This window comes from Molossus molossus, unplaced genomic scaffold (genome assembly GCF_014108415.1).
Source record: "Molossus molossus isolate mMolMol1 unplaced genomic scaffold, mMolMol1.p scaffold_m16_p_31, whole genome shotgun sequence".
NCBI classification, from domain to species: domain Eukaryota; kingdom Metazoa; phylum Chordata; class Mammalia; order Chiroptera; family Molossidae; genus Molossus; species Molossus molossus.
The window spans coordinates 572,451-598,341 of NW_023425368.1; the positions used below are offsets into that span (position 1 = coordinate 572,451).

The following is a 25,891-nucleotide window of genomic DNA, read 5'->3' on the forward strand; positions in this document are numbered from 1 at the left end:
AACCCCAGAGCAAGTAGAATTAAAGAAATAGTAAAGACCAGAGCAGAAATAAACAACATAGAGACCAAAAAGCAATTCAAAAGATCAATGAAACAAAGAGCTGGTTCATTGAAAAAATAAACAAGATTGATGGACCCTTAGCTAGACTAACCAAGAAACAAAGAGAGAGAACTCAAATATACAAAATCAGAAATAAAAGAGAAGTAACAACACACCACAGAAATACAAAAGATTGTTAACAAATACTATGAACAATTATACGGCAATAAATTGGACCATTTAAGCAAAATTGACAAATTTCTAGAAAAGCATAGTCTCCCAAAACCGAACCAGAACCGAACCAGAAAGATATAGAAAACTTGAACAGATCAATAAAAACTAAGGAAATTGAAGATGTAATCAAGAAACTCCCAGCAAACAAAAGCCCAGGCCAGGATGTCTTCACGGGGGTGTTTTACAAAACATTCAAAAGACTAACACCCATTCTCCTCCAACTATCCAAAAAATTCAAGAAGACTTCCAAACTCGTTTTATGAGGCCAGCAGAATTCTAATTCCAAAACCAGACAAAGACACTACAAAGAAAGAAAACTACAGGCCAATATCCCTGATTAACATAGATGCCAAAATCCTTAACAAAATATTAGAAAATCAAATCCAGCAATACATAAAAAAAAATGATTCACCACGACCAAGTGGGAATTATCCCAGGAATGCAAGACTGGTATAATATTTGCAAATCAATAAATGTGATACACCACATTAACAAAATGAAAGATAAAAACCAGATGATTATATCGATAGACACTGAAAAAGCATTAGACAAAATCCAGCACCCATTTCTGATAAAAACACTCAGCAATATGGAAATAGAGGGATATCTCGACATAATATTGACCATATATAAAAAACCTACAGCCAACATCATACTCAATGAGCAAAAACTACAAGAATTTCCCTTAAGAACAGGAACAAGACAGGATGCCCACTTTTGCCACTCTAATTTAACATAGCCACAGCAATCAGACATGAAGAAAAAATCTAAGGGATCCAAATTGAAAAGGAGGAAGTGAAACTGTCATTATTCACAGATGACATGATATTGTACATAGAAAGCAATAAAGACTTCATAAAAAACCTACTAGATTTAATAAATGAATTTGGCAAAGTAGCAGGATACAAAATTAACATAAAAAATCGACCACATTCTTATACACCAATAATGAACTCACAGAAAGAGAAACTAAAAAAAATCCCATCTACCATTGCAGCAAAAAAAAAAAAAAAAAAAAAATTAGAATACCTAGGAATAAACTTAACCAAAGGAATGAAGGACCTATTTGCAGAATACTACAGGACATTGAAAAAAGAAATAGAGCCCTGGCCGGTTTGGCTCAGCGGTTAGAGCGTCGACCTGCGGTCCAGAGAGACCCGGGTTCGGTTCCCGCTAAGGGCATGTGCCTCGGTTGCAGTTTGTCCCCGGCCCTGGTTGGTTGTGCGGGTGGCAGCCACTCGATGTGTTCCTTTCACATCCATGTTTCTCCCTCTCTCTCTGTTCCTCTCTCTCCCTCCCACTCTACCTGAACAATAAAAAATGGAAAAATGTCCTCGGGTGAGGATAAAAAAAAAAAAATGTCCCATTCTTTTTCTAAATAAAATAAAAAAGAAGAAAAAAAAAAAAAGAAAGAAAAAAGAAATAGAGGAAGATATAAAAAAGTGGAACCACATACCTTGTTCATGGATTGAAAGAATTAACATCATTAAAATGTCCATACTACCCAAAGCAATCTATAAATTCAATTCAATCTCTATAAAAATACCAATGATATATTTCACAGAACTAGAACAAATACTTCAAAAGTTCATAAGTAATCAAAAAGACCCTGAATTGCCATAGTAATCTTTAAAAAGAAGGACAAAATGGACATAATACCAGATATCAGGTTATACTACAAAGCCACTGTAATCAAAACAGCCTGGTACTGGCACAAGAACAGGCACAGAGATCAATGAAACAGAACAGAAAACCTGGAAATTGACCCAAGACATTATGCTCAATTAATATTTGACAAAGGTGGCAAGAGCATACAATGGAGTAAAGACAGCCTCTTTAATAAATGGTGTTGGGAAAATTGGACAGCTACATGCAAAAAAATGAAATGAGGCCATCAACTTACACCATACACAAGAATAACCTCAAAATGGATAAAAGACTTAAATGTGACTTGTGAATCAATAAAAATCCTAAAAGAAAATGTAGGCAACAAAATTTCACACAACATACGCAGCAGAATTTTCACTGATACATCACCTAAGGCAACAGAAACAAAGGAAAAAATGAACACATGGGACTACTTCAAACAAAAAAGCTTCTGCACAGCAAAAACAACCATCAAAATGGAAAAGGAACCCACAATATGGGAGAGCATAAATGCCAACAATACATCAGAGAAGGGGTTAATTTCCAAAATATATAGAGTGCTCATACAACTTAACACAAGGATGAAAAGGAACCCAAATGAAAAATGGGCAGAGGACCTAAACAGACACCGCTCCAAAAAGGACATACAAAGGGCCAAGAGACATATGAAGAAATGCTCAATGTCACTAATCATCAGAGAGAAATGCAAATTAAAACAACTATGAGGTATCACCTCACACCTGCCAGAATGGCTGCCATCAACAAATCATCAAACAAGTGCTAGAGAGGGTGTGGAGAACAGAGGACCCTAGCACACTGCTGTTGGGAATGCAGACTGGTGCAGCCGCTATAGAAAACAATATGGTGTTACCTCAAAGAGTAAAAATTGATCTGCCATTTGACACAGTGATCCCACTTCTATATATCCTAAGAAGCCTGAAACACCAATTAGAAAGAATATATGTACCCCCATATTCATAGCAACACTATTTACAATTGCTAAGATCTGGAAACAGCCCAAGTGTCCATCAGTGGAAGAATGGATAAAAAAGCTGTGGTACGCACATACAATAAAACACTATGCAGCTGTAAGAAAGATTTCTTATCCTTTTTAGATGACATGGAGGGACTTGGAGAGTATTATGCTAAGCAAAATAAGCCAATCAGAGAATGACAAATACCACATGATCTCACTTATTTGTGGAATATAATGAACAAGGTGGGCTGATGAATGAAATACACCAGAGATATAGAAAGGAGTATGGTTCAGACTGACAAACCTCAGAGGAGGGGGGCAAGGGGAATGGATGAGATGAACCAAAGGAACTATATGCATGTATGCAGAACAAATGGACATAGACAACAATACTGGGAGGGGGGAAGGGGGGCAAAATGGAGAGGAGGATGTCTAGGGGGGGAAAAGGAGAAACATCTGTAACAAAAATAAATTAATGAAAATGGAGGGAAAAAATAATCCAAAAAATGAGGATAGTGTAAGGAGCCTCTGGACAACTTCAGGCATGCCAACATTCGTATCATGGGGGTGCCGGAAGGAGAAGAGAGAGAACAAGAAATCGAAAACCTAATTGAAATAATGATGACTGAAAACTTCCCTAACTTGGTGAAGGAAACAGACATCCAAGTCCAGGAAGCACAGAGAGTCCCAAACAAGATGAACCCCAAGAGGCCCACACCAAGACACATCATCATCAAAATGCAAAAGGTTCAAGACAAAGAGAGAATCTTAAAAGCAGTAAGAGAAAAGCAGTTAGTTACCTACAAGGGAGTTCCCATTAGGCTGTCAGCTGATTTCTCAAAAGAAACTTTGCAGGCCAGAAGGGAGTGGCAAGAAATACTCAGAGTGATGAAAAGCAAGAACCTACAACCAAGATTACTCTATCCTACAAAGCTGTCATTTAGAGTCGATGGACATATAAAGAGTTTCCCAGACAAGAAAAAGCTAAAGGAGTTCATCACCACCAAACCGTTATTATATGAAATGTTGAAAGGTCTTCTTGAAGAAAAAGTAGATCAAAAATATGAAGAAACAAAAATGGCAATGAATACATATCTATCGACAACTGAATCTACAAACAAAATGAGCAGGCAGAACAGAAACGTTCTCATAGATACAGAGAACATTTGTTGGTTGCCAGACGGGAGGGGGTTGAGGGCATGGGTGAAGAAGGGAAGGGATGAAGAAGTGCAAATTGGTTGTTAGATGGACAAACCTGGCAGGGCAGCGGGGCAGGGGGGAAATAAACCAAAGAACTCCTATACATATGTGCATCCCCAGTGGACACAGGCTACAGTGCGGGGAAAGGCAGGAGGGGTGTGGCATTGGGGAGGAGGGGGTCAATAGGGGAAAAAGGACAATCTGTAATACATTCAAAACTAAAGATAAGTTAAAAAAAGAAAAGGAAGAAAGAAATGGGGCTGGAGCTGGAGCCGACGGGCAGGTCTGGTCTACAGGACCCGAACGGCAGAGCGCGAAGGGTTTCCCGGGCGGGCCGGGCCAGGTCTGTGCTCACAGCTGACTCCACGCACAGCTGAGCAGAGGCAGGATGATTCTGGAAAGCCCCAAGGGGAGCCAGGGGGCTAGGAAGCCTGGCCAATGGTCGCAGGGGAGTAGGCCGTGGCATGGCCCAGTGGGGTGAACCCGGGATCTGGGAGGCCGCCGGGGGCAGCCCTCGAGGCGGTGTGGGGGCAGAGGTGGGGCGGGACGGCGGGCTGGGGGGCGGCCCTTATGCACTGAACCACCTGCAGTTGGTGCCGGGCACTCAGGGGGGGTAGTGGCTGATTTGTGAGCTCCCCAAGGACGGTGATGTGCGGGCAGTGGGAGGGGCCGTGTGGGCATCCATCCCGAGATGGGCAGTGAATGGCCTGCTGTCATTCCAGGGACAGAGCTGAGGACGCTGCAAACCAGCCCAAAGGATTCCCCAGCTCATCCCTTCCAGAGCCCCGCCCCCACAGAGCCCCTCCCCGGCTGTCCCTGGGCACGAGGTCACCGTGCACGGCCAGCACACCCGAGGCAGGGCACCCAACGGGAAACACTGAGGTTTATTTATTCATTGTTTTTTATTTATTTTAGAAAGAGAGAGCGAGAAACCTTGATGAGAGAGAACATCGATGGGCACCTCCTGCACGCCCCCCACTGGGGATTTGGCCCAGGACCTGGGCATGTGCCCTGACCGGGAACCGAACCAGCGACCTCTTGGTGCAGGGTCGACGCTCAACCACTCAGCCACACCGGCTGGGCTACATATATACATGTTAATAGAAGAACATTATAAAAACATGTAAAAAGCCCATTATACATATAACTATAAATAGGTAAAGAAAATTATGAAGGCATGTAAACATTTGGTCTCGATAATTTTAAATTTCAAGCATTTAACAGAGAAAAGAGATAAACCACAGAACTTATATGGTAATGTTATTCATAACTCACGGGGACAATAGTTAGGTGGGGGGGGGATTGGGAGGAGGGGTGTCTAGGGGGACATGAAGAAAAATATGTAATAAAAATCATTTAAAAATAATTTGAAATTAAAAAGGTGTCTGTCACTGGAAGACAGTCACTGTCACCATGTCCAGTCAAGGCCACACTCTGGGCCTGGCACAGGGACATCACAGCAACTCGTAGATCAGAGTCGGGCGTGGCAGAAACAACCATCAAAGCGAATGGTGGAACCTGTTGTAACCCAGGAGATCGACCACACTCAGACTCAATTTTTCAGTTTTTGGGGTTGTTTTATCACCTGCGCAGGGACTGCAGCCAACCTACACAGAGGAGAACTGCAGCCCCGAGCTCAGCGGGAGGGTTGCTTATATAGGACAGGGGTCACTCAAGAGTTTAGCAGAGCAAGCAAGCTGCGTGTACAGAAGCAGATATCAGCAGTTAGTAACTGCACACGTTGTTTATTTTACATTTCTTAACATTCACTAGACCCCAGCCTTGAATGCCTCATTGTCCCGTCTGGCATCTCCTGATTAGTTAAGCTCATGGTCCTGGCTGATGCATACCTTCCTCTTCAAGAGTTTTTGCAAAAACAACTCGGGTTCAAGGAACCCAGGAGAGGTTCCTTCTTCTAGCAGATGGAGAATTACTGGGTTATAACAGCCCACGAGGAGCAGCCGCCGGGGCGCCAGGCAGTGCCGCCGTGTCCTGCCCGGGCAGAGAGGCCTCTTGCAGTGACCTCCCCACGGGCAGCTTTACACGGACTCTCCTCAGACCAGACGGGGGGCTGGCCCATCCGGGACTCATGAAGGCGCCCATGGGACACACCTGGAAAGAAGCTCCTAGCCCTGGCGCTTTGGCTCAGCGGTTAGAGCGTCGGCCCACGGTCCAGAGAGACCGGGGTTCGGATCCCGCTAAGGGCACGTACCTCGGTTGCAGTTTGTCCCCAGCCCTGGTTGGGTCGTGTGGGTGGCGACCACTCCATGTGTCCCTTTCATGTCGATGTTTGTCTCTCCCCCTCCCGCCCACTCTATCTGAACAAAATATTGAAAAATGTCCTCGAGTCGGGATAAAAAACAAGTAGCTCCGACCCTCCCATTAGGACACTGTATGATGTCACCACAGATGATGAAAACCTTTATTCTAGTTCGGGGTCTCTGCGTGACTACCTATGATATTTTCCGCAATCAACATGTTTATAATATTTTGCAAAGGCTCATGTAAACCCCTTTGGTGTAAGACGGCCATGAGTCGGAACACGACCCTTCCCGTATCCTCCTTCAAGCAGACAGTTATCTGATGATGCGGTTCCATCAGAGTCCCCGGGTTGTCATGATCACAGACCTCAGCGCCGTTTTCCTCAGTGCCGACAAAGTTCATGAATATCTTCCAATCGTGTTCTGGAAGCTTCTGTCTGAATTCATGATAAAGCGTATTGATGGCTGACGAGAGAAAACCAGGGAGGGAGACGTGGCTGAGACCTCCCAGGTACACATCGCGACCGCGGTCACTGCTGCTGCCTCTGGGGGCCTGGAGCCGGCTGGCACAGCATGCCCGGGGCACGCGGCCCGGGCCCACCCCAGCTGACCTCGAAGAAGGGGCCCGGCTGCGGGGCCAGGAGACCGTGGGCGGCCACGGCCTGGCGTGGTCCTTGCCCAGCCTTAGCTCATTCCTACTGGAGCCAAGAAGCCTGGCAGAAGAGGCTAGGGTCCGGGGGGTCGTTGCCCTGGGGGGAGAAGGGTCCGGGGAGGCTGGCCCTGACCTTCCTCTGCAACGACACCAGAGAGGCGGAGAGGCCGGCAGGACAGAGGAGGCTGCCGCCAGAGGAGCCTTGTCGAGGATCTGAGACCTGGGACAGTTCTGAAGGGGACTGTCTGGCTCTTGAGTCTTAAGTGGGGTGGTGTCCCCCAGCTGTTAGGAGGAGGAGATTACAAAGCCCCCCGTAGGCAGCACGTGCTCACTTCAGTCCTGCCTCGGCCCCAGGGAGAGCATCACTGCCAATAGGGGACCCGCGGTCACGGGCGACAGAGACACACGTCCCTCGCCACGTCCGTCCTTACTTAAAATCACGAGCAGTCTGAAGCGAAGCCTTCCCTCATCGCGAGCAAAGGCCCGCGTTCCCTGAAGTCACCAGTGAACGCGAGGAAGGAAGTCTGAGGTCCCCGGAAAAGTCCCCCGAGCTTCCTGCGGGTAGCCCAACCCCCTTCCTAGCAGTAAAGACATCGGACCTGGACACTCGCTATACACGAAGAATTCAGAAGACTTACCATCATAGGACTCGTCCTTCAAAATATACTTTTGTTTATATTCCTGCAGAGAGAAGAGACGAACGTTGATGGAGGAGAAGACAGCTGTGTGGCTGTGTGGCTGTGTGGGAGGGGCCGGGAGGCAGGTGGCCTCCATGACCACTGTCTGGATGTGACCCGGGGGAGTCACCCCCGTCCTCCCAGGGGTGTCAGACAGCACTGCCCCACGGTCCCTGCCCCAGAGGGCTGGCGTCCCGGGCCCCGCTTCTCTGAGTGTGGCCCCCTGACTGTTTCCCAGACCCAGGTTCCTGCTCCCCAACCCCAGGAGGGGTATAACAGTGAATGATGTCACCCAGGGCTGACATGTCCCCCGTGGACGACAGTAAGGGCAGGGACACTGTCTGTAGAAGGCTTGTGAAAAGACAGAAGTTTCTAGTCTAGGAAACCAGAGCACATACTGGACGCCAGACAGGCTGAACCCGTCGGCCACGGTACGGAGACGGCGCCCTGGGCCCGTCCTCCCAAGGAGGATGTGGGGTGTTCCAGGGGGCGCGGCTGCCTCTCTGTCCTGGGGCTCAGCCTCGGAGCAGGGATGGCAAAGGACGAGGACCGCACTCACACCAGCCCGCAGGGACCGGGACCCGCGCCCTGCCCGGCCCACACCGCCCCGGCTCCCACGGGCCTGGGCTTGAGCGTGTGATTCTGGCTGTGAGCCCTCGGAGAATCAGGCAGAAGTCACGCCTGGTCTCCCTGAAGTGACAACAGGGCACACACCCCACCGTCCTGGTCTCGGTGGCACCAGGGAGTCGCAGTCCCCTGGGACAACAGGTTGGGTTGGGGACTGGAAGGTTTGAATTCTGTGGTGCTGTTGGGTCGGCCCAGGAAGGGGGGAAGGGATTGACGACACCACACGGTGGCACCGGGCAGAGCCGTGAACTCAGAAAACGCTGGACAAGTGCAGGGCCCCGCGTACCTGCTCCAGGCGACGAAGGGAGGCCCAGCTCAGGGACCTGTGGGCATCGGGAACAGCCCGCGGCGACAGCTCTGGGGTCGTCTTGCTTCCTCTGGACATCACCATCAACTCCACTGCCTCCCCAGGGTCGTCAGAGGGCCCCGGGCAGGGCCGCGCCCCAGGAGCCAAGGCGGAGCCCCCCTCCTCCATCAGTGGTGTGGTCTCCACGCCGGGGGCTGGTGGGCCGCTCTCAGGGTCCTCGTTGGGCTGGACGCTCTCCCGTGACTAAAGGACAAAGTCATTCCTTTTGGTGACACGAGTCCACCGCACAGCCCTGCCCAAGCCGCTTTTGGGGGCAAAATACCAGGTTGTCTGATAGGTCAGCCCGGGCCGTGCAGTTTGAAAAAAAATACTGCCTGGGGTCAGGTCCCAGCTCTGTCTCCAACAGCTTGGGGGATCTCAGGACAAGACTGATGTGGACTGAATGGTGACCCCGGGAATACATGTCCCCGACCTAACCCCCGAGACCTGAGAATGAGACCTCGTTTGGAAATAGGGTCAATGCAGATGTACTTAAAGACCAGGCCCCGCCCCGGCGGGTGGCTCAGTGGTTGAGCGTCGACCCTGCACCAAGAGGTTGCTGGATTGATTCCCCATCAGGGCACATGCCCAGGTTGTGGGCCCATCCCCAGTGAGGGTTATGTAGGAGGCAGCCAATCGATGTTTTCTCTCATTGATGTTTCTTTTTGTTTTAAATCTTCACCCGAGGATATGTTTTTTCATTTTTTGTTTGGATAGAGTGGGAGGGAGAAAGAGAGAGAGAGAGAAACATTGACGTGAAAGGGACACATTGAGTGGCTGCCACCGGCACGACCAACCAGGGCCGGGGACAAACTGCAACCAAGGCATGAGCCCTTAGCGGGAACCAAACCCAGGTCTCTCCGGACCGCAGGCCGACGTTCTAACCGCTGAGATAATGGCCAGGGCTCTCATCAATGTTTCTATCTTTCTCTCCCTCTCCCTTCATCTCTCCCTAAGATCAATAAAGAAAAAATATTTTAGAAAAGTAAAAATAGTCCTGGCCAGTTTGGCGTAACAGTTGGAGTGTTGGCTGCAGTCTGGAGAGACCCGGGTTCGGTTCCCACTAGGGGCACGGACCTCGGTTGCAGTTTGTCCCCGGCCCTGGTTGGGTCGTGTGGGTGGTAGCCACTAGATGTGTCCCTTTCACGTCGATGTTTCTCTCTCTCTCTCCCTCCCACTCTATCTGAACAAAATACCAAAAAAAAAAAAAAAAAAAAGTCCTTGGGTGAGGATACAAAAAAAAAAAGTAAAAATAAACGCAAGGCCCTAATCCAATCTTACTGGTGTCCTCTATTATAGACACACACGCAGGGAGGACATGTGACCTTGAGGACAGAGGCCGGGAAGGGTGTCCTCACCCCCAGGAAGCCCACATGAATCCAGAAGCCAGCAGAACAGGGCAGAGGCGGGCACCAGACTCCCTCACAGCCTGAGAGGGGCCAGCCCTGCTGACACCTTGACCTTGACACCCAACCTCCAGGAGTGGGGGACAGTCAACATATGTGGTTTCAGCAGCCTGGTCTGTGGTGCTGATGGGTCGGCCCAGGAACGGGGGAAGGGATTGACGACACCACACGGTGGCACCGGGCAGAGCCGTGAACTCAGAAAACGCTGGACAAGTGCAGGGCCCCGCGTACCTGCTCCAGGCGACGAAGGGAGGCCCAGCTCAGGGACCTGTGGGCATCGGGAACAGCCCGCGGCGACAGCTCTGGGGTCGTCGGGCTTCCTCTGGACATCACCATCAACTCCACTGCCTCCCCAGGGTCGTCAGAGGGCCCCGGGCAGGGCCGCGCCGCAGGAGCCAAGGCGGAGCCCCCCTCCTCCATCAGTGGTGTGGTCTCCACGCCGGGGGCTGGTGGGCCGCTCTCAGGGTCCTCGTTGGGCTGGACGCTCTCCCGTGACTAAAGGACAAAGTCATTCCTTTTGGTGACACGAGTCCACCGCACAGCCCTGCCCAAGCCGCTTTTGGGGGCAAAATACCAGGTTGTCTGATAGGTCAGCCCGGGCCGTGCAGTTTGAAGAAAAATACTGCCTGGGGTCAGGTCCCAGCTCTGTCTCCAACGGCTTGGGGGATCTCAGGACAAGACTGATGTGGACTGAATGGTGACCCCGGGAATACATGTCCCCGTCCTAACCCCCGAGACCTGAGAATGGGGCCTCATTGAAGTAGGGGCTTTGCGGACGGGGCCCTCCACCCTGCGTGAAAATGGGCCGACACCCAGGGGCTCCTGGGCAGCCTCAGAAGGAGCCACTCGGAGAAACAGACCCTGGGGAGGGGCCGAGCGAGGATGGAGGCAGGGAGGGAGGCACCCACAGCCACGGCCCCAAGGATGCGGGCACCTCCAGGAGCAGCCGGGAGGGCCGGGAGGAGCACCCCAGGACCTCAGAGGAAGCCACCCCTGCCGCCACTGGGATTTGGACGTCTGCCCTCCAGATCTGGGAGGCAATAGTCCTATTTGTTTTTCCTTTATTGATTTTAGAGAGAGGAAGGGAGAGGGAGAGAGAGATGGAAACATCGATGATCCAGAACATCGACTGGCCGCCTCCTGCATGCTCCCTACTGGGGATCGGGCCACAACCTGGGCATGTGCCCTGACCGGGAATCGAACTGGCGACCTCTTGGTGCAGGGTCGACGCTGAACCACTGGCCCACGCCGGCCGGGCGGTGAGTTCCTACGTTCAGGCGTCATGTCCGGGTCTGGCCCGGCAGCCCCGGGAAAGGCGTACAAGCCTCTGCCTCTCTGAGCTGCTTCCGCTCAGGGGCCCGGACCAGCCAGATGGCTCTCTTTCCAGCACAGACATGGGGGCGCTGGGAAGGGACGCAGACGCCACCCCAAAAGCTGAGCTGCGCACGCAGGGGGCCTGAGCTGCCTTGCACCCACCCTCGGTTGTCTGCACTGCCCTCCAGGCCCGAAGCCACCACTGGGAACGTCCAGGGCTGATACTTACACGGACATGGCTGCTTGGCTCCCCCGACCTGGCTGAAAAGCAAAACGTAGAAAAGGAAATGAAAATACAGCCATGCACCACGTAATGACAGTTTGGTCAACCATAGGCGGGCCACACACCACCGTGGTCCCATCAGATTATAACGGAGCTGGGAACCCCTATCTCCTAGCGACGGGCCCTGTCAGGGCAACAATGTATCTCTGGCGAAGCCGGAGCACAGACCTCCTGCTGGGCCCTCAGAGGCGGAGCAGCACAGGGGCCCAGGGGCGCAGCCCCGGAGCCTAGGAACCACTGGGTGGCCGGTCAGGAGCCACCACACGGTCCTTTCCATCGCTGCTCTTAGTGTCCTCTCTCCAGGGGAGGCACCGGAGGGACAGCCGTGCTCCACGGGCAGCAGCCTCAGACCTCGCGCCCGCCCCGTCCGTGGCCCGCACCATGGCCCTCGTGCTGGGTTCGAGTGCGCCTCTGCTGTGGTCACACGCCGCACAAGTGCGCAGCCCAGGTGTGCAGTCGGCGCCCGCTCCAGGTGTACGCGCAGTCTGTGACGTCTGCACGCGTCACCAGACATGCTCCTCAGCATGTGCCGCCCTCACAGGGCACACGGCCATAGTGGATGGTTCTGGACGGGGGTCTGGAGGCCCCGGCCTTGCACTCACCGCAAAGAAAGTGTACTTACTTTTAAAGCAACGGACCACCTCCCGGATATGCTGCACACCTGTGAACACAGGGGAGGTGAGCATCCTCGGGGCACTCACCCCCCAGCACCCCTGCTGGAACAGCGGGGGTCTCCCTGCCTCCCGCCAAGGGCGCCCGGATGCCCGTCTGCAGCCAGCTGCGCCTGGTCAGGGGCACGCGGCCATGGCCCCGGCCCGGGCAGCAGCTCAGAGGCCCCAGCAGACAGTGAATCAGCTGCCTTTTACATGAGCAACGCCCGGCCCGGAACCTCTGGGTGCCCGTCCCCGCATCAGAGTCCTGTGGCTGTCGATCCTCTGTCCCCGGGGTAGCTCCGCCTCCTCTTTACCTTGTTTTCCACCGTAGCAGCAGATGAGGCCGATGACAATGGCGATGCCAATGGCGATGCCAATGGCGATGACGATGAAGTTGATGACAGTGCCCCAGGGGAACCCCACAAGCAGACCACTGTCAGTGGCGACTGGATTTCTGGTCAGGTTTCCTGGGAGGGGCAAACAGGGCGCTGTGGCCGGGTGCGCACGTCCCCCGCCCAAAGGACACGCTACAGAACAGAAGCGCTAGCTCGGAGCGAGACAGCCGCCCAGCTCCGGGCCCCAGCCCTCCAGGTGGGGGCAGGACGGGCTCCGCCATCCCAGCCCGAAGGGCCGCAGACCCGTCCCCGTTAGCGGGGAGAAGGCCTGGTGTCTCGGATGGGGCTTAGTGTGAGTGGTCACTGACTCCTGGGCCAGCAGGAGGTCAAGCCAGAAGGTCAGGAAGAGGGAGAGGGACTACTGTCCAGACTGCAGCATGGCCTGGCCACGGTGGCCAAGGGACAGGGCAGGGGCCACCCCAGGGGCAGTCTGCTGAGACACTGGGGAGACCTGGTCTCACCCTGCTGACCTGACATCCCCACCAGGAGCCTGGACACAGACACGGGTGCGGGGAGGTCACCAGGCCTGTGGGCGCTCGGCCACCCACGCGGGAGGGAGGAGCCCCCAGAGGCCCTTCCGCACGGCGCTCTGGTCCCTCTGACGGCTTTTCCTTCCGTCTCTCATCGGGCCTCACTCATCTCTTATGTTTTTGGCATAAAATATCCTTTCAGTGTTTCTGTCTTCTGGAATCAACGTTTAGTGGCTGCTAATCGTCACTTGAGCATAATTTTTCCTTTGATTTTTAGAGAGAGTGGAGGGGGGGGCGGAGAAACATTGACGTGAAAGGGACACACCAATTCATTGCCTCCCACACACACCCTGACCAGGGCCAGGGGATCGAACCTGCAACCCAGGTGCATGCCCTTGACCGGGAATCAAAGCCAGGACCCTCTGGGCTCGTTGCCAACACTCTGACCATCGAGCCACATTGGCCAGGGCTCCAGTCAGGGTGTTTTTTATGAAAATCAACAAGCCAATTCTGACCCGCAAAAGGACACCCCAAAGTCCAAGGGGAGCCCCGACAATGCAGAGATACACAAGGGGCAGGGCTAAGGACAGACGGAGCGTCCCAGACAGACGGGTGCTGGGTCACGACCCACTGGCCCCGAGAGCAGGAAGGGCCGTGTCCCCTACATGCGCCGGGCCGCAGTGTGGATGAGACAGCACACGGAACAGGACCGTGCTGGCACCGTGAAGCCCGGTTCCGGGGCCTGTGGCGACCGGAGAGACAGCTGCCGGCAGAGCGCGGGATCTTCCCGGGATGAGCGACGTTCCTCCCTCGGGCTCAGACAGCACCGCCAGGTGGGACAGCGTCACGGCCCGGCCCTGCTGCTACGCACGACCTCAGTCCACCAAGCCACCCCTCCACCGGTTACCAAGGCCCCTGCCCACGGGAGGGGACACGGGGAACTAAGCGCCGGCATCCTGAGTTTATACATAGTTACCAATGTTATAAATTATTACAAACTACAAGCAACCGGATAGAAATATATCACCTTATATAAAAATGGGCCTGAGCCCTGGCCGGTGTGGCCCAGTGGTCAGAGCCCAGACTTGTAGGTTGGATTCCGGTTAGAGGACACGCCCCTCGGGGTGGGCTTGACCGCAGCCCGGTGGGGTCGTGTGGGGTGAACCGATCGATGCGTCTCTCTCACGTGGATGTTTCCCTCCCCCTCCCTTTCTGCGTATCATTATATAAAACAGACGTGTCCACCATCACACTCTCGTACAGAATAGTTTCACTAAAAATCCCCGATGCCTGCTATTCATCTCGTTAAAAAAAAAGGCATGAGCCCTGGCCGCGTACTGGGGCGCACGGGAACCGAACAAAGAATGCATAAACAGCCCGGCGGTGTGACTCAGGGGCAGAGCGTCGACCCTGCACCAAGAGGTCACTGGCTCAATTCCTGGTCAGGGCAGGTGCCCAGGTTGTGGGCCCGAACCCCACAGGGGGGCATGTGGGAGGCGGCCAGTCGATGTTCTCTCTCCTCGATGTTTCTGTCTCTCCCTCTCCCTTCATCTCTCTCTAAAGGAAAAAAAAATCATAAAAGACAAAATGCATAAATAAGTGGAACAGCAAATCGGTGTTTCTCTCTCTTGCTAAAATCGATACATAAAATTTAAATTAATGGGCACCATCCTTGCCCAGACTTCACACGAGAGTCCAAATGGTCTGGGCGTCATTTCCATCCCTGGCACGGGCCCCCCTCAGGTCCCCATGTCAGTCACATGTGAGATCCCACAAGGGCCGGGACCTGGCCCAGCATCCGGGACAACGTGGCAGAGACAGAGGAAATGGGACCAGTGGGCACCAAAGGAGGGGAACCCCCCCTCCCTCCCCACTGCGACTCCTGGAAGGAGAGGCAGGACGCTCCTAGGAGCAACCCCGTCACCCAGGAGGCTGAGCCTGGCCCCCCAGAGCCCCAACGTGGGGAGCGAGGAAGGAGAGGCACAAGCAGTCCCCACGAATTTGGTGTGAACGCGGCTCTGTGGACTGCGGTGCTGGCTGACAGCCAAGCGCGCCGTCTGTCCAGCTCTCCCAGCAGCAGCGGGCAGTCCCGACAGACAGACAGCAGCACCACAGAGCGGGAAGGCCGCCCTGGGCTCGGGGCGCCACCCCAGCAGGGGGAGGTGGGATCCGCGCTCACCTGGCGCTGGGCTGGGTTCCGTGGCACAGACAGTGTCCCGTGTGGCAGTGCATGGGTGGCGGGTGGCGCCGGGACACCTGAGAGGAAGCAGTGAGGACATTGCGGGCATTACTTCCCCTTCCTGGGAGGGCCCCCAGCCAGGCCTTTCCAGGTGCTCGGGCCCCAGCGGGCTCGGTGAGCGTGAAGGTGGGGATTCTGATATGTGGGGAAGGGACACCCTCTCTGTTCCTGGAAAAGCTGTGTGTGGCTTGAGGACTGGACCTGCTGGGGCCACACCCCACTCACAGGGACGTCAGCCCGAAGGTGAAGCCGTGGAAACAGAGACAGGCAAGCACATTGAGAGAAGCAGAGCCCTGATCAAGCCTGACCTGCAGGCAGCCGTACTTTGGACTTGTCGGGTACAAAACAGACAGTTCAACATGGTCTGAGTTGTACTGAAGGGCCAGCAAGGCACCTCACAGAAGTGAGCTATTTTGCAAGTGGCTTTACCACTGTCTCCCCAGAAGGTCCCCCCAAATCCATGCCCACCGGGACCCTCAGTATGATTTTTGGAAACAGGGTCTTTGTGGGTGTAATGGCAGTAAGGTGAGGTCACACTGGAGTGGGGCAGGACTTAACCAACGACCACCGTGCTCATAAGAGGAAACCGTACGCAGAGAGGATCAGACACAGGAAGACGTGAAGGCAGAGGTGAAGGCAGAGGTCGCAGCAAGCCAAGTGCGTCTACACCCCAAGGAGCGCCGGCGCCACCCACAGCTGCGGAGGCAGGAAGGATCCTCCCCAGAGCTTTCGCAGGGGCCTGGCCCTGCCGACACCCCGAGCGTGGACTCCTGGCCCGCAGAGCTACAAGGAAAGACACTCCTGCTGTCGTTAAAGCAGCCAGTCGCGATGCTGTGACAGCAGAACTCAGGACACTCCCTCGGGGACAGTGGCCATCGGCGGTCCCGGGCAGTGCTGCCTGCTCCCCCTGCCCAGAGCGCCCCTCCTCCGGCACTGTGGCCCCAGTGCGCCCGCCCTCCCGGGCCCGGGCTCCACCTGCAGACCGCAGCGGGCTCAGCCGTGGTGGGTCTGAGCCTCGGCGGGCGAACTGAGCAGGGTCCCTAGGGCGGCCGCAGGTGGGGCAGCCAGGCCATGTGTTTGACCTAATCTTCAAGGTGCCTGCACGTGGCCGGTGCTACCATGTTGCAGATAAGGAAACTGAGGGGCAGCTCCGTACGTGACCCAGAGCCAGCGAGCACTGGGGGGACGAGCGGGGACCCCCAAAGCCGGTACCTGGTACAGGGATAGCACATCTCCGGGCAGTTCTCACTGTCACAGTAGCACTGTCCGGTCTTGCATTGGCATTGCTGGTCACTTGTCGGGGTGCAGTTCTTCACCACCTCCTGATCTGTTTGAGGGAAGGCGGGGGTCCATCACCCGGGCCGGGTCTCCGTCCCCACCCACACTGGCCCCGTCTGGAGGCTCAGTCACAGGCCCCTTCCCTTCTAACATCTACAGGTGACGAGGTAACAGCCGAACCACCCTTCCTGCTAACTGGGGTGTCTGAAGAGAGGCCAGAGGGTGACCCTGAAATCAAGGGTGACTTTGGAGAAGCTAGTGGGTAACCTCAAAATCTGGGGTGTCTGTGGAGGGGCCAGAGGGTGACCTAGCACCTAGGGAGGAAATACCCCCGAATTATTCTTTTCTTCTTCTTTGCCCCCTCAACGAAGCTCAACACCACTCTGCGCTCCACACAAGTCACCCACCAGAGAACGGGACCCAGAGAACCCCAGGCGCCTCCACAGTCACAGTGGACACCCCGCAGCCCCCCCGGCGGCCTCCGATGGTGGGCCCTGAAGCCCCCAGCTCTCAGCTTTACAGGGGGCGGGTTTTCAGATCCCTCCGCCCGGCAGCCCCCCTTCCTCTAGCACACGGAGAGAACCATGAACTGACCTGAGACAGAAACACAAGTCGGGTGGGGCTGCAGCCCCGGCCTGAGGCCCGGACCCACCCGAGCCGGCTGTCTGAGCTCCCCCTTGACCGGCCCTGCCGGGCACACGGCTCCGGGCTGGCTCTCGGCTCACCCCTGTGCTGGGTCCCGTCCCGCTGTCTCCCTGGGGCACCGAGCAGTCACATGGTGCTTCTCCCACTTCTGTGCGTGGGCACGGGCGGCTCCTGGGGCCACTGCACACTGTCCCCCGCGCGGAGCTCACCCGGAGCAGAGCCCCCCAGGTCTAGACTGGGGCCGCGATGGGGGGCGCGTTTGATCTTCCCTAACTGAGCCACGGGTTCTCAAAGTGCTGGCCCTGGTAACACTTGTCCCGTGGGCTTAGGATCCTCACTGGCCCTCGCCCCACGGCCACGAGCTTGGACGCAGGCTGCGCGGATGTCACCTCTCTCCAGCCCGCGGGGCCGTGTGCTCCGGGGTCACTGACAGGCCTTCCTCCCTGCGATGTCTGTGTCTCTCTCCCCTTGCATTTATTATCATTATCATTATCATTATTATCATTATTATCATTATTTATCCTTGGGTGAGGACATTTTTTGTTTTTTTGTTCAGATAGAATGGGAGGGAGAGAGAGGAAGAGAAAAAGAGAGAAACATCGACGTGAAAGGGACACATCGAGTGGCTGTCACCCGCACGACCCAACCAGGGCCGGGGACAAACTGCAACCGAGGTACGTGCCCTTAGCGGGAACCGAACCCAGGTCTCTCTGGAACGCAGGCTGACGTTCTCACCACTGAGCCAAACTGGCCGGGGCTCCCCTTGCATTTTAAAAAACCTTCTTAGTGCCGTTTTTTTTGTTGTTTGTTCATTTTTTAAGAAAAAAAATTTAAGTTTTTTTCTTTATTGATTTTTTTACAGAGAGAGGAAGGGAGAGGGAGAGAGACAGAAACATCGATGAGAGAGAACATCCATTGGCCGCCTCCTGCACGCCCCCCCTGGGGATCTGGCCCACAACCTGGGCATGTGTCCTGACAGGAATCGAACCAGTGACCTCTTGGTGCAGGGTCGACGCTCCACCCCTGAGCCGCAGCGGCGGGGTGTCAGTGCTGTCTTATAGGCGCCCCTGCGTGTCCTTGACCACGTTGTGTGTGTGGCTGTGTCTTAGCCATTCCCTCCGCTGCGTGGCTTCACTTGTGACACTTGGTGAACTCGCGTCTGTGAGCGCACCCCAGCATCCGCCGCCCCCTCACCTGGCGCGATCGCCTTTGGGGTGACTCCTACAAGCCAGGTCCAGGGGGGCCGCGTTGAAACCCGAGAACAACCCCCCCCCCTGCTGCAGCCCACTTACCGTCCCTGCATTTGGCACAGGTCTGGCACTGGGTCTTGCGGTTGTCATGAGCCATGAAGGTGCCGGGCGGGCACGGACTGCACCGTGTGGCCTGGCTCTCGGTACAGTCGGCACTGACATGGTGGCCTGTGGGAGGATGGGACAGAGGGGAGGAGGGGCCCAGGGCACAGACTCGCCCTGGTCCCTGAGGCCTCTGCGGGAGGAGGTCCCCCAACACCTGGTGGCCAGTCCCATGCGCAGTACCAACCCCTGCCTCCTGGGAACGTTCTGGACTGATGCCAGGCTACGTGTCCCAACCTGGGACCTGACTCACTCTCGGCTTTTACAGAAACCCTGCACCTCCGGAAGGAGGGGTGTAGAGTGGGCACTGGAGCCCCCCTGAGACCCTGCAGATGCTGGGGATTCCACCCCACGCGGACCTCCGGCCCGCACACACGGGGGCACAGGTGCCCGCCCGGCCCAGCGCCTGACCGTGCGAGGGCCGCTCGCCGCCAGAGCAACGGGCCTGCACACCCGCCCAGCACGCAGACCGCCTGTCGGACCGGTGGCGCCTGGGTTCCTGAACGTGCTACTTCAGGGCTTGTGCGGCGTGCACGCCCCGGAGTGTGCAGGAGGAGATGTGTGCAGTGTGTGTGCCGGTGTGTGTGCAGCGTGAGAGAGCCGGGGCCCCGGGAAGGTTCAGGCTCTGAAAGGCGGCATGTGCGTGGGGGTCAGACTTGATGGGAGCAGGTGTGCGGTTGGCCCATCAGAGTATAGAGCCCTGAAGGCAGGGCTCCCTGAAGACCTGTGCACACCTGCCCGTGTGTGGGTGGTGCACGTGGGGACAGTGGCCTTGGCCAAGCTGCACAGCTGGCCCAGCTGCCTGGCACGGACTGGCCATGCGGGGCCTGCAGCACGGGGGCAGAGCAGGCTGTGGAACCCTGGCTCCCGGCTGGTTTATGGGCCGATGCGAACCATCTGAACAAGGGAGTGAGCCTCGGTGGCTCTGCTGGGCATGCGGGCGGTGCCCGCCCCCCCCAGGAGTTCCCACCCTCAGGTGTCTGTCACGACTACCCGGACAGGAGTGGGTCAATGAGGGCATCTGGCCTGGGGACGTACCCCACTTCCACCCACCAAGCCCTGCTGAGTAAGGACACAAACCCCTTGTTCACAGAGCCCCAGGGCGGTGCAGAGGACAGGAGGGGTGGGCAGTGGGCCGAGGTAACTGCGGAAGAGAGGCCCACCCACCAGGCTCCGCCCTCCCCGTGTGGCCTGCAGCTCTGATCAAGGAGCTGGGCACCCCACCCCCTGGTCAGCTCTGCTGAAGGCTCAGGAACATGTCCTGACACTCACCAGGTGGGCAGAGGTCACAGCAGAGACGCCCCAACGCGTACTTATTTCCATCACACTTGGTCACCGGGGTTGTCACAACCTGCAATCGGAAAGGAGACGGGCTTTACCCAGAGAGGCCTCTGCTCCGGACGGGTATGCGTGTCCTCCGCAGGGACGGTGCTCCGTACAGCCCTGGGCCCCTCGCTGGGTGCGCTCTGCGGGGGCAGCTTGGGAACATTCTCAGAGCGCGGTGCCTTGGACGTGCTACATGGGGTGAGTGTTCCGTGGGGGCATTTTCTTCTCTGCCCCGTGGTCTGCATGGATGTCACATCTGCCTGCAGGGTCGGAACCAGCACCCGCCCGCCGTGGCCGGGACCAGGCCCTGAGTCCTTTGCTCCGGAACGCAGTTCATCTCCCAGCAGCCGCCCTGCCCTCCGCCCTGCGGTGTCTTCCCGTCCGAATGCAGCCCCGCCGCCCTTGCGGGACGGTGCCCGCCAGCCCTGCCGCGGCTTTCTTTCCCCACCGGGGCTGCTCCCTCAGGCCCGCGTCTCTCCTCTCGGGCCTGGCTCTTAGAAACCGCCCCCGGCTAGACAGTCCCTCCACCTGCAGCCTGATGACCGTACGGCGTGGCCCCGGCCGCGCACGGCCGCCCTGGGCCGACTCATCGCCCCCCTTTTCTCTGTTGCTGCTTCGTCTCGATCATACTTTCCCTTCGATCCGTCTTTTCCTTCTCGTCCGGCTCTTGTTGTCCTGACTCCGTTTCCCCAGATCCCTTCCCCCGTCACTGCAAACCCCTGGGCACAGCGTTCCTGGTTCACGGCGCCTGGGACAACGTAGGGCCGCGCACCCGAGAGCCCAGTAGCTGGGTTTCAAGAAGAAAACCGTCTGCAAACAGCACAGGAGGAAGGGTCTCAGGTAAGAACCAACGTCCCTGACCCTGTAGGGCACCTGGGGAGCTGGGGGGGGACCTCACGGTGGGGAATCCTCGAGCACCACCCGAGCGGTCATCAAAGTGCACACACCCGGGGCGGACACGCAGCCTCCCGAGCTGTCTCCTGAGGGCGCAGTGAGAATGGCCCCCCGCTGGGGCGTGTGGGCCAAAACGCCCTCCTGGCATTTATTCTAAGAAACCACCGACCGTCCAAGTGGCAAGTCTGTTAAATCACTCGTCACATGTCAGCCGCGGTCTGGTTGAGGAGGAAAAGAAAGCCTGGGCAGAGGTTCGGACCTCAGGACCGTGCCAAGGTCACAGCTGCCAAGACAGGAAGCAGCCTAGGGACCAACCCGAGGTTCCCAGAGAAGATGTCGCCCTGAGTCATCTGCGGGGAGCGAGGGAAGGGTGGGCTGGTTTCCTTTATTGTTTGTTTCCTGGAAGGCATTGTTTCATCGGGCTCACAGTCACATCACGCAAAGGCGACCACCAGAAAGGCTACGGAGCCATGTGTAGGTTCTCCCTGCCCTGATCACTCCCACAGTTTCCACAGGAACTTTCTCAGTCTGAGGTTCTTGCAACACGGACCTTTAAACATGAGAAACCTTCAAACAGGAAAAATCTCAGTCCCCTTAAGAACAGGAACAAGGCAAGGATGCCCACTTTCACCACTCTTATTTAACATAGTTCTGGACGTCTTAGCCCAGCAATCAGACAGGAGGAAAAAATAACAGGGATCCAAACGGGAAAGGAGGAAGTGAAACTGTCATTATTCGCAGATGGCTTGATACTATATGTTGAAAACCCCAAGACTCCATCAAAAATTTACTAGACTTAATAAATGAATTTGGCCAAGTAGCAGGATTCAAAGTTAACATCAAGAAATCGACGGCACTCTCACACAGCAATGATGAATTCACAGAAAGAGAAACGAAAAAAAGAATCCCATTTACCATCACGGCAAAAACATTAAGATACCTAGGAATAAACTTAACCGAAGAAATAAAGAACCTATTCACAGAAAACTAAAGGTCATTGAAAAAAGAAATAGAGGAAGATGTTAAAAAGTGGAACCACATACCTTGTTCATGGATTGGAAGAATCAACATCATTAAAATGTCCATACTACCCAAAGCGATCTATAGTTTCCATGCAATCCCCATCAAAATACCAACAACATACTTCACAGAACTAGAACAAATACCTCAAAAGTTCATATGGAACCAAAAAAGACCTCGAATAGCCACAGCAATCTTGAAAAACAAGAACAAAGTTGGAGGGATCACATTATCAGATTTCAGGTTATACTACAAAGCCACTGTAATCAAATCAGCCTGGTACTGGCACAAGAACAGGCATATAGACCAGTGGAACGGAACCCAGAACCCAGAAATGAACCCAAGGCAATATGTTCAGTTAATATTTGACAAAGGTGGCAAGAGCATACAGTGGAGTAAAGACAGCCTCTTTAATAAATGGTGTTGGGAAAATTGGACAGCTACATGCAGAAAAAATGAAACTAGACCATCAACTTACACCATACACAAGAATAACCTCAAAATGGATAAAAGACTTAAATGTGACTCTTGAATCCATAGAAATCCTAGAAGAAAATGTAGGCAACAAAATTTCAGACATTATACACAGCAGAATTTTCACTGATACATCACCTAAGGCAACAGAAACAAAGAAGAAAATGAACACATGGGACTACATCAAACTCAAAAGCTTCTACACAGCAAAAGAAACAGCCATCAAAACGAAAAGGCAACCCACTCTATGGGAGAACATCATTGCCAATGATACATCAGATAAGTGGTTAATTTCCAAAATTATATATAGAGTACTCATACAACTCAACAAAAGGAAGACAAAGAACCCAATAAAAAAATGGGCAGAGGAGCTGAATAGACACCTCTCCAAACAGGACATACAAATGGCCAAGAGACATATGAAGAAATGCTGAACATCACTAATCATCAGAGAGATGCAAATTAAAACAACAATGAGGTATCACCTCACACCTGTCAGAATGGCCGCCATCAACAAATCATCAAACAACAAGTGCTGGCGAGGGTGTGGAGAAAAGGGGACCCTAGTACACTGCTGGTGGGAATGCAGACTGGTGCAGCCACTATGGAAAACAATATGGTGTTACCTCAAAAAATTAAAAATTGAACTTCCATTTGACCCAGTGATCCCACTGCTAGGAATGAATATACCCTAAGAAGCCTGAAACACCGATCGGAAAAAATATATGTACCCCCATGTTTGTAGCAGCACTATTTACAATAGCTAAGATCTGGAAACAGCCCAAGTGTCCATCAGTAGACGAATGGATAAAAAAACTGTGGTACATATACACAATCGAGTACTATGCAGCTGTAAGAAAGAAAGATCTCTTATCCTTTGAGACGACATGGAGGGACCTGAAAACTATCTTCCTGAGTGAAACAATCCAAACAGAAAGACAAGTATCATATGATCTCAGTTATTTGTGGAATATAATGAACATAACAATCTGAGGAATGGGGTAGTCCCAGAGACGTTGAAATGGGGTGCAGGCTGACAATCCCCTGAAGAGGGGATGGGGGGAGGTAGGGGAGGTAAACTACAGAACTTATATGCGTGTGTGCATGAACAATGGACATGGACAACAAAGGTGGGGACAGGGAGGGGAAGGTGGGGACAGGGAGGGGATATCAGTGGAGGCAAGAGGAGAAATATCTGTAACAAAAATAAATAAATTAATTTAAAAAAATTGAGATCCAATTAGAAAGTGTTGCTTATCCTTCCATTATTCTTAATGAATTCTGTCTAAAGATAGAATCTTGACGTTGAACTTTATAACATGGAGCAAAAAAATGTACTTTGAATTAAAGGGGACCTTAGAAAATAATTTTGTTCTATCCTTTTATTTAACCAGAGGTAAAAACAGTAATTGGTGGGGAAAAAAAAAAAAGAATCTCAGCCCAGAGAAAGACAGCTTTTCTGCCAGGCAGGGGCAGATCAAGGGGGCGCTAGGACCCTGGGCACTCTGGGCTGGCCCCTCCACCCCCTCCAAGGAGGACGGAGCCCCAACCCGCTGGCTCCAGGGCCCTCCCCCTGCCCCGCCCCCAGGAGGTGTCACTGTGTCAGTCACATCCAGCCCTGCCCATTCTCTCAGCTTTTCTCCCGCTTTGATTTCATTTTATGTTAAAATGTTTTTTTTTATTTTGGGGAGAGAGCGAGAGAAACATCCATGAGTCACCCGCGCCAGGCTCTCCTGCTTTTGGGGAGGCTCCCGCTCCAACTCCTCCCCCTGAAGGAAGGTGAGTGTCGAGGGACACAGCTTCTCCCAGCTCCGTGGCTGTTGGCGCCCTGGCACCCCAGGACCGACCCCATTCCAGCAGAGAGTCCCAGGTTCCGACCCGCTAAGGGCACGTATCTCTTTGCAGTTTTTCCCGTCCTGGTTGGGTTGTGGGGGAGGCAGGCACTCAATGTGTCCCTTTCCCATGGATGTTTCTCTCTCTCTCCCCCCCCCCTCCCTTCCTCTGTATCTGAAAAATGGAAAAATGTCCTCCAGTAAGGATTAAAAAAAAAAAAAAATCTCTCCCTCTTGCTGAAGATGTGGGTTTCTGGGTTTCTGGATTCTGTGGCTTGGGGGAGACCCCATCCCCACCCTGGGAGGACCCACGACTGCACCAGATGTGCGCAGAACTAGCCTGGCTGCTCCTTCCGGGCGCCCCGCTGCAGGGTACGGTGGAAAGCAAGGACCTGCTAGGAAGTCGGCGGAAGTGGGGGTGCGGGGAGGAGGAGGGCGGCGAGGAGGCGGGGCCAGGAAGAAAAGGCCGGGGTGAGAGGGCCTAGACCCCGGAGGTAAGGCCTGGAACTTAGCTAAATGTCCAGCTACCCTAAAAAACTTGGGGCACCACCGCAGGCTCACGCCCTGTCTGCGTGTCGCCCATCAGGGTGCGCGCACCCCGCGGTAGGGCGCACGGGCAGCTGCAGCGCCGGCGCAAAGCCGACCCGGCGGGGCCTGGGCAGACAGGAGGGGTCAGGGCCCGGCGCCTGGTGCCAGTCCCGGAGGCCTCCCGCGCTCGCACCCAACTCCCCGCGCCCCGGCCTCTCCCTGGGCAGACAGGACCGAAGAGGGGTCAGGGCCCGGCGCCTGGTGCCAGTCCCGGAGGCCTGCAGCGATCCCGCCCAACTCCTGGCGCCCCGGCCTCTCCCTGGGCAGACAGGACCGAAGAGGGGTCAGGGCCCGGCGCCTGGTGCCAGTCCCGGAGGCCTCCCGCGCTCGCGCCCAACTTCCCGCGCCCCGGCCTCTCCCTGGGCAGACAGGACCGAAGAGGGGTCAGGGCCCGGCGCCTGGTGCCAGTCCCGGAGGCCCACAGCGCTCGCGCCCAGCTCCCGGCGCCCCGGCCTCTCCCTGGGCAGACAGGACCGAAGAGGGGTCAGGGCCCGGCGCCTGGTGCCAGTCCCGGAGGCCTGCAGCGATCCCGCCCAACTCCTGGCGGCCTCCGGGAAAATGCCGGGGCGATTCCAGGCCTGCGTGAGCGGGGCAGGGGCGGACGCCCCCAGGAACCCCGGCTCCGGTCGCTCCGGCGTCCCCGCATTGTCCCCAGACAGCTCCGGCGGGGGAGTAGGCGAGGGTGACATTCCCGGCCGGACCGTTACGCATCGGTCCTCCGGGCTCCCTCGCCCCGGGCACCATCCTTACCTGGGCCGGGAGCAGCAGCAGCAGCACCCACAGCATGGCTCCCGCGGAATGAATGGACGCGGCCCCAACCCGGGAGAGCCGACTGCGGTGGAACTGGCGTCTGATCAGCTGATTGGTGGCTGTTTCTGTGATTCGGTGACTTCCACAAGTGACAAGAAATTATGTAAATGAGTTGTCCTCCAGCGGGTGGGTGGATTGAACCTCCGCCCCTGACCTGGGACGTCCCTCTGGACTTCCAGTCAGGGTGCAAACCCTGGTTGCGGGCTAAATCCCCCACATGGGGGTCATTCAGGTGACAACCCGTGAATTTATC

General features: G+C 54.9%; 1 protein-coding gene across 1 annotated transcript; it reads right to left on the bottom strand.

Annotated features, from left to right (window-relative positions):
- Positions 1–6,504: 6,504 nt before the first annotated feature.
- On the bottom strand, positions 6,505–25,671 carry LOC118643128. The gene is made up of 12 exons (XM_036281034.1): positions 25,579–25,671; positions 19,936–20,045; positions 19,733–19,838; positions 18,635–18,917; positions 16,632–16,746; positions 15,360–15,436; positions 12,630–12,782; positions 11,609–11,640; positions 10,297–10,560; positions 8,600–8,863; positions 7,648–7,690; positions 6,505–6,822 (listed from the first exon to the last, which is right to left on the bottom strand). Exons 1-12 carry the CDS (start codon positions 25,612–25,614, stop codon positions 6,524–6,526), a joined length of 1,782 nt encoding a protein of 593 aa, XP_036136927.1. The 5' UTR covers positions 25,615–25,671; the 3' UTR covers positions 6,505–6,523.
- Positions 25,672–25,891: the final 220 nt, after the last annotated feature.

Bases quoted from the DNA above. Each gene is read 5' to 3' on its own strand.
- LOC118643128 (XM_036281034.1), bottom strand. From the start codon at position 25,614: ATGCTGTGGGTGCTGCTGCTGCTGCTCCCGGCCCAG. The intron at 18,918-19,732 runs GTACGTCCCCAG...TGGGACACGTAG, and splicing joins GCTTGGTGGGTGGAAGTGGG to CCTGGCATCAGTCCAGAACG. The intron at 7,691-8,599 runs GTACGCGGGGCC...TTCTCTCTGCAG, and splicing joins CCCTTCGTCGCCTGGAGCAG to GAATATAAACAAAAGTATAT.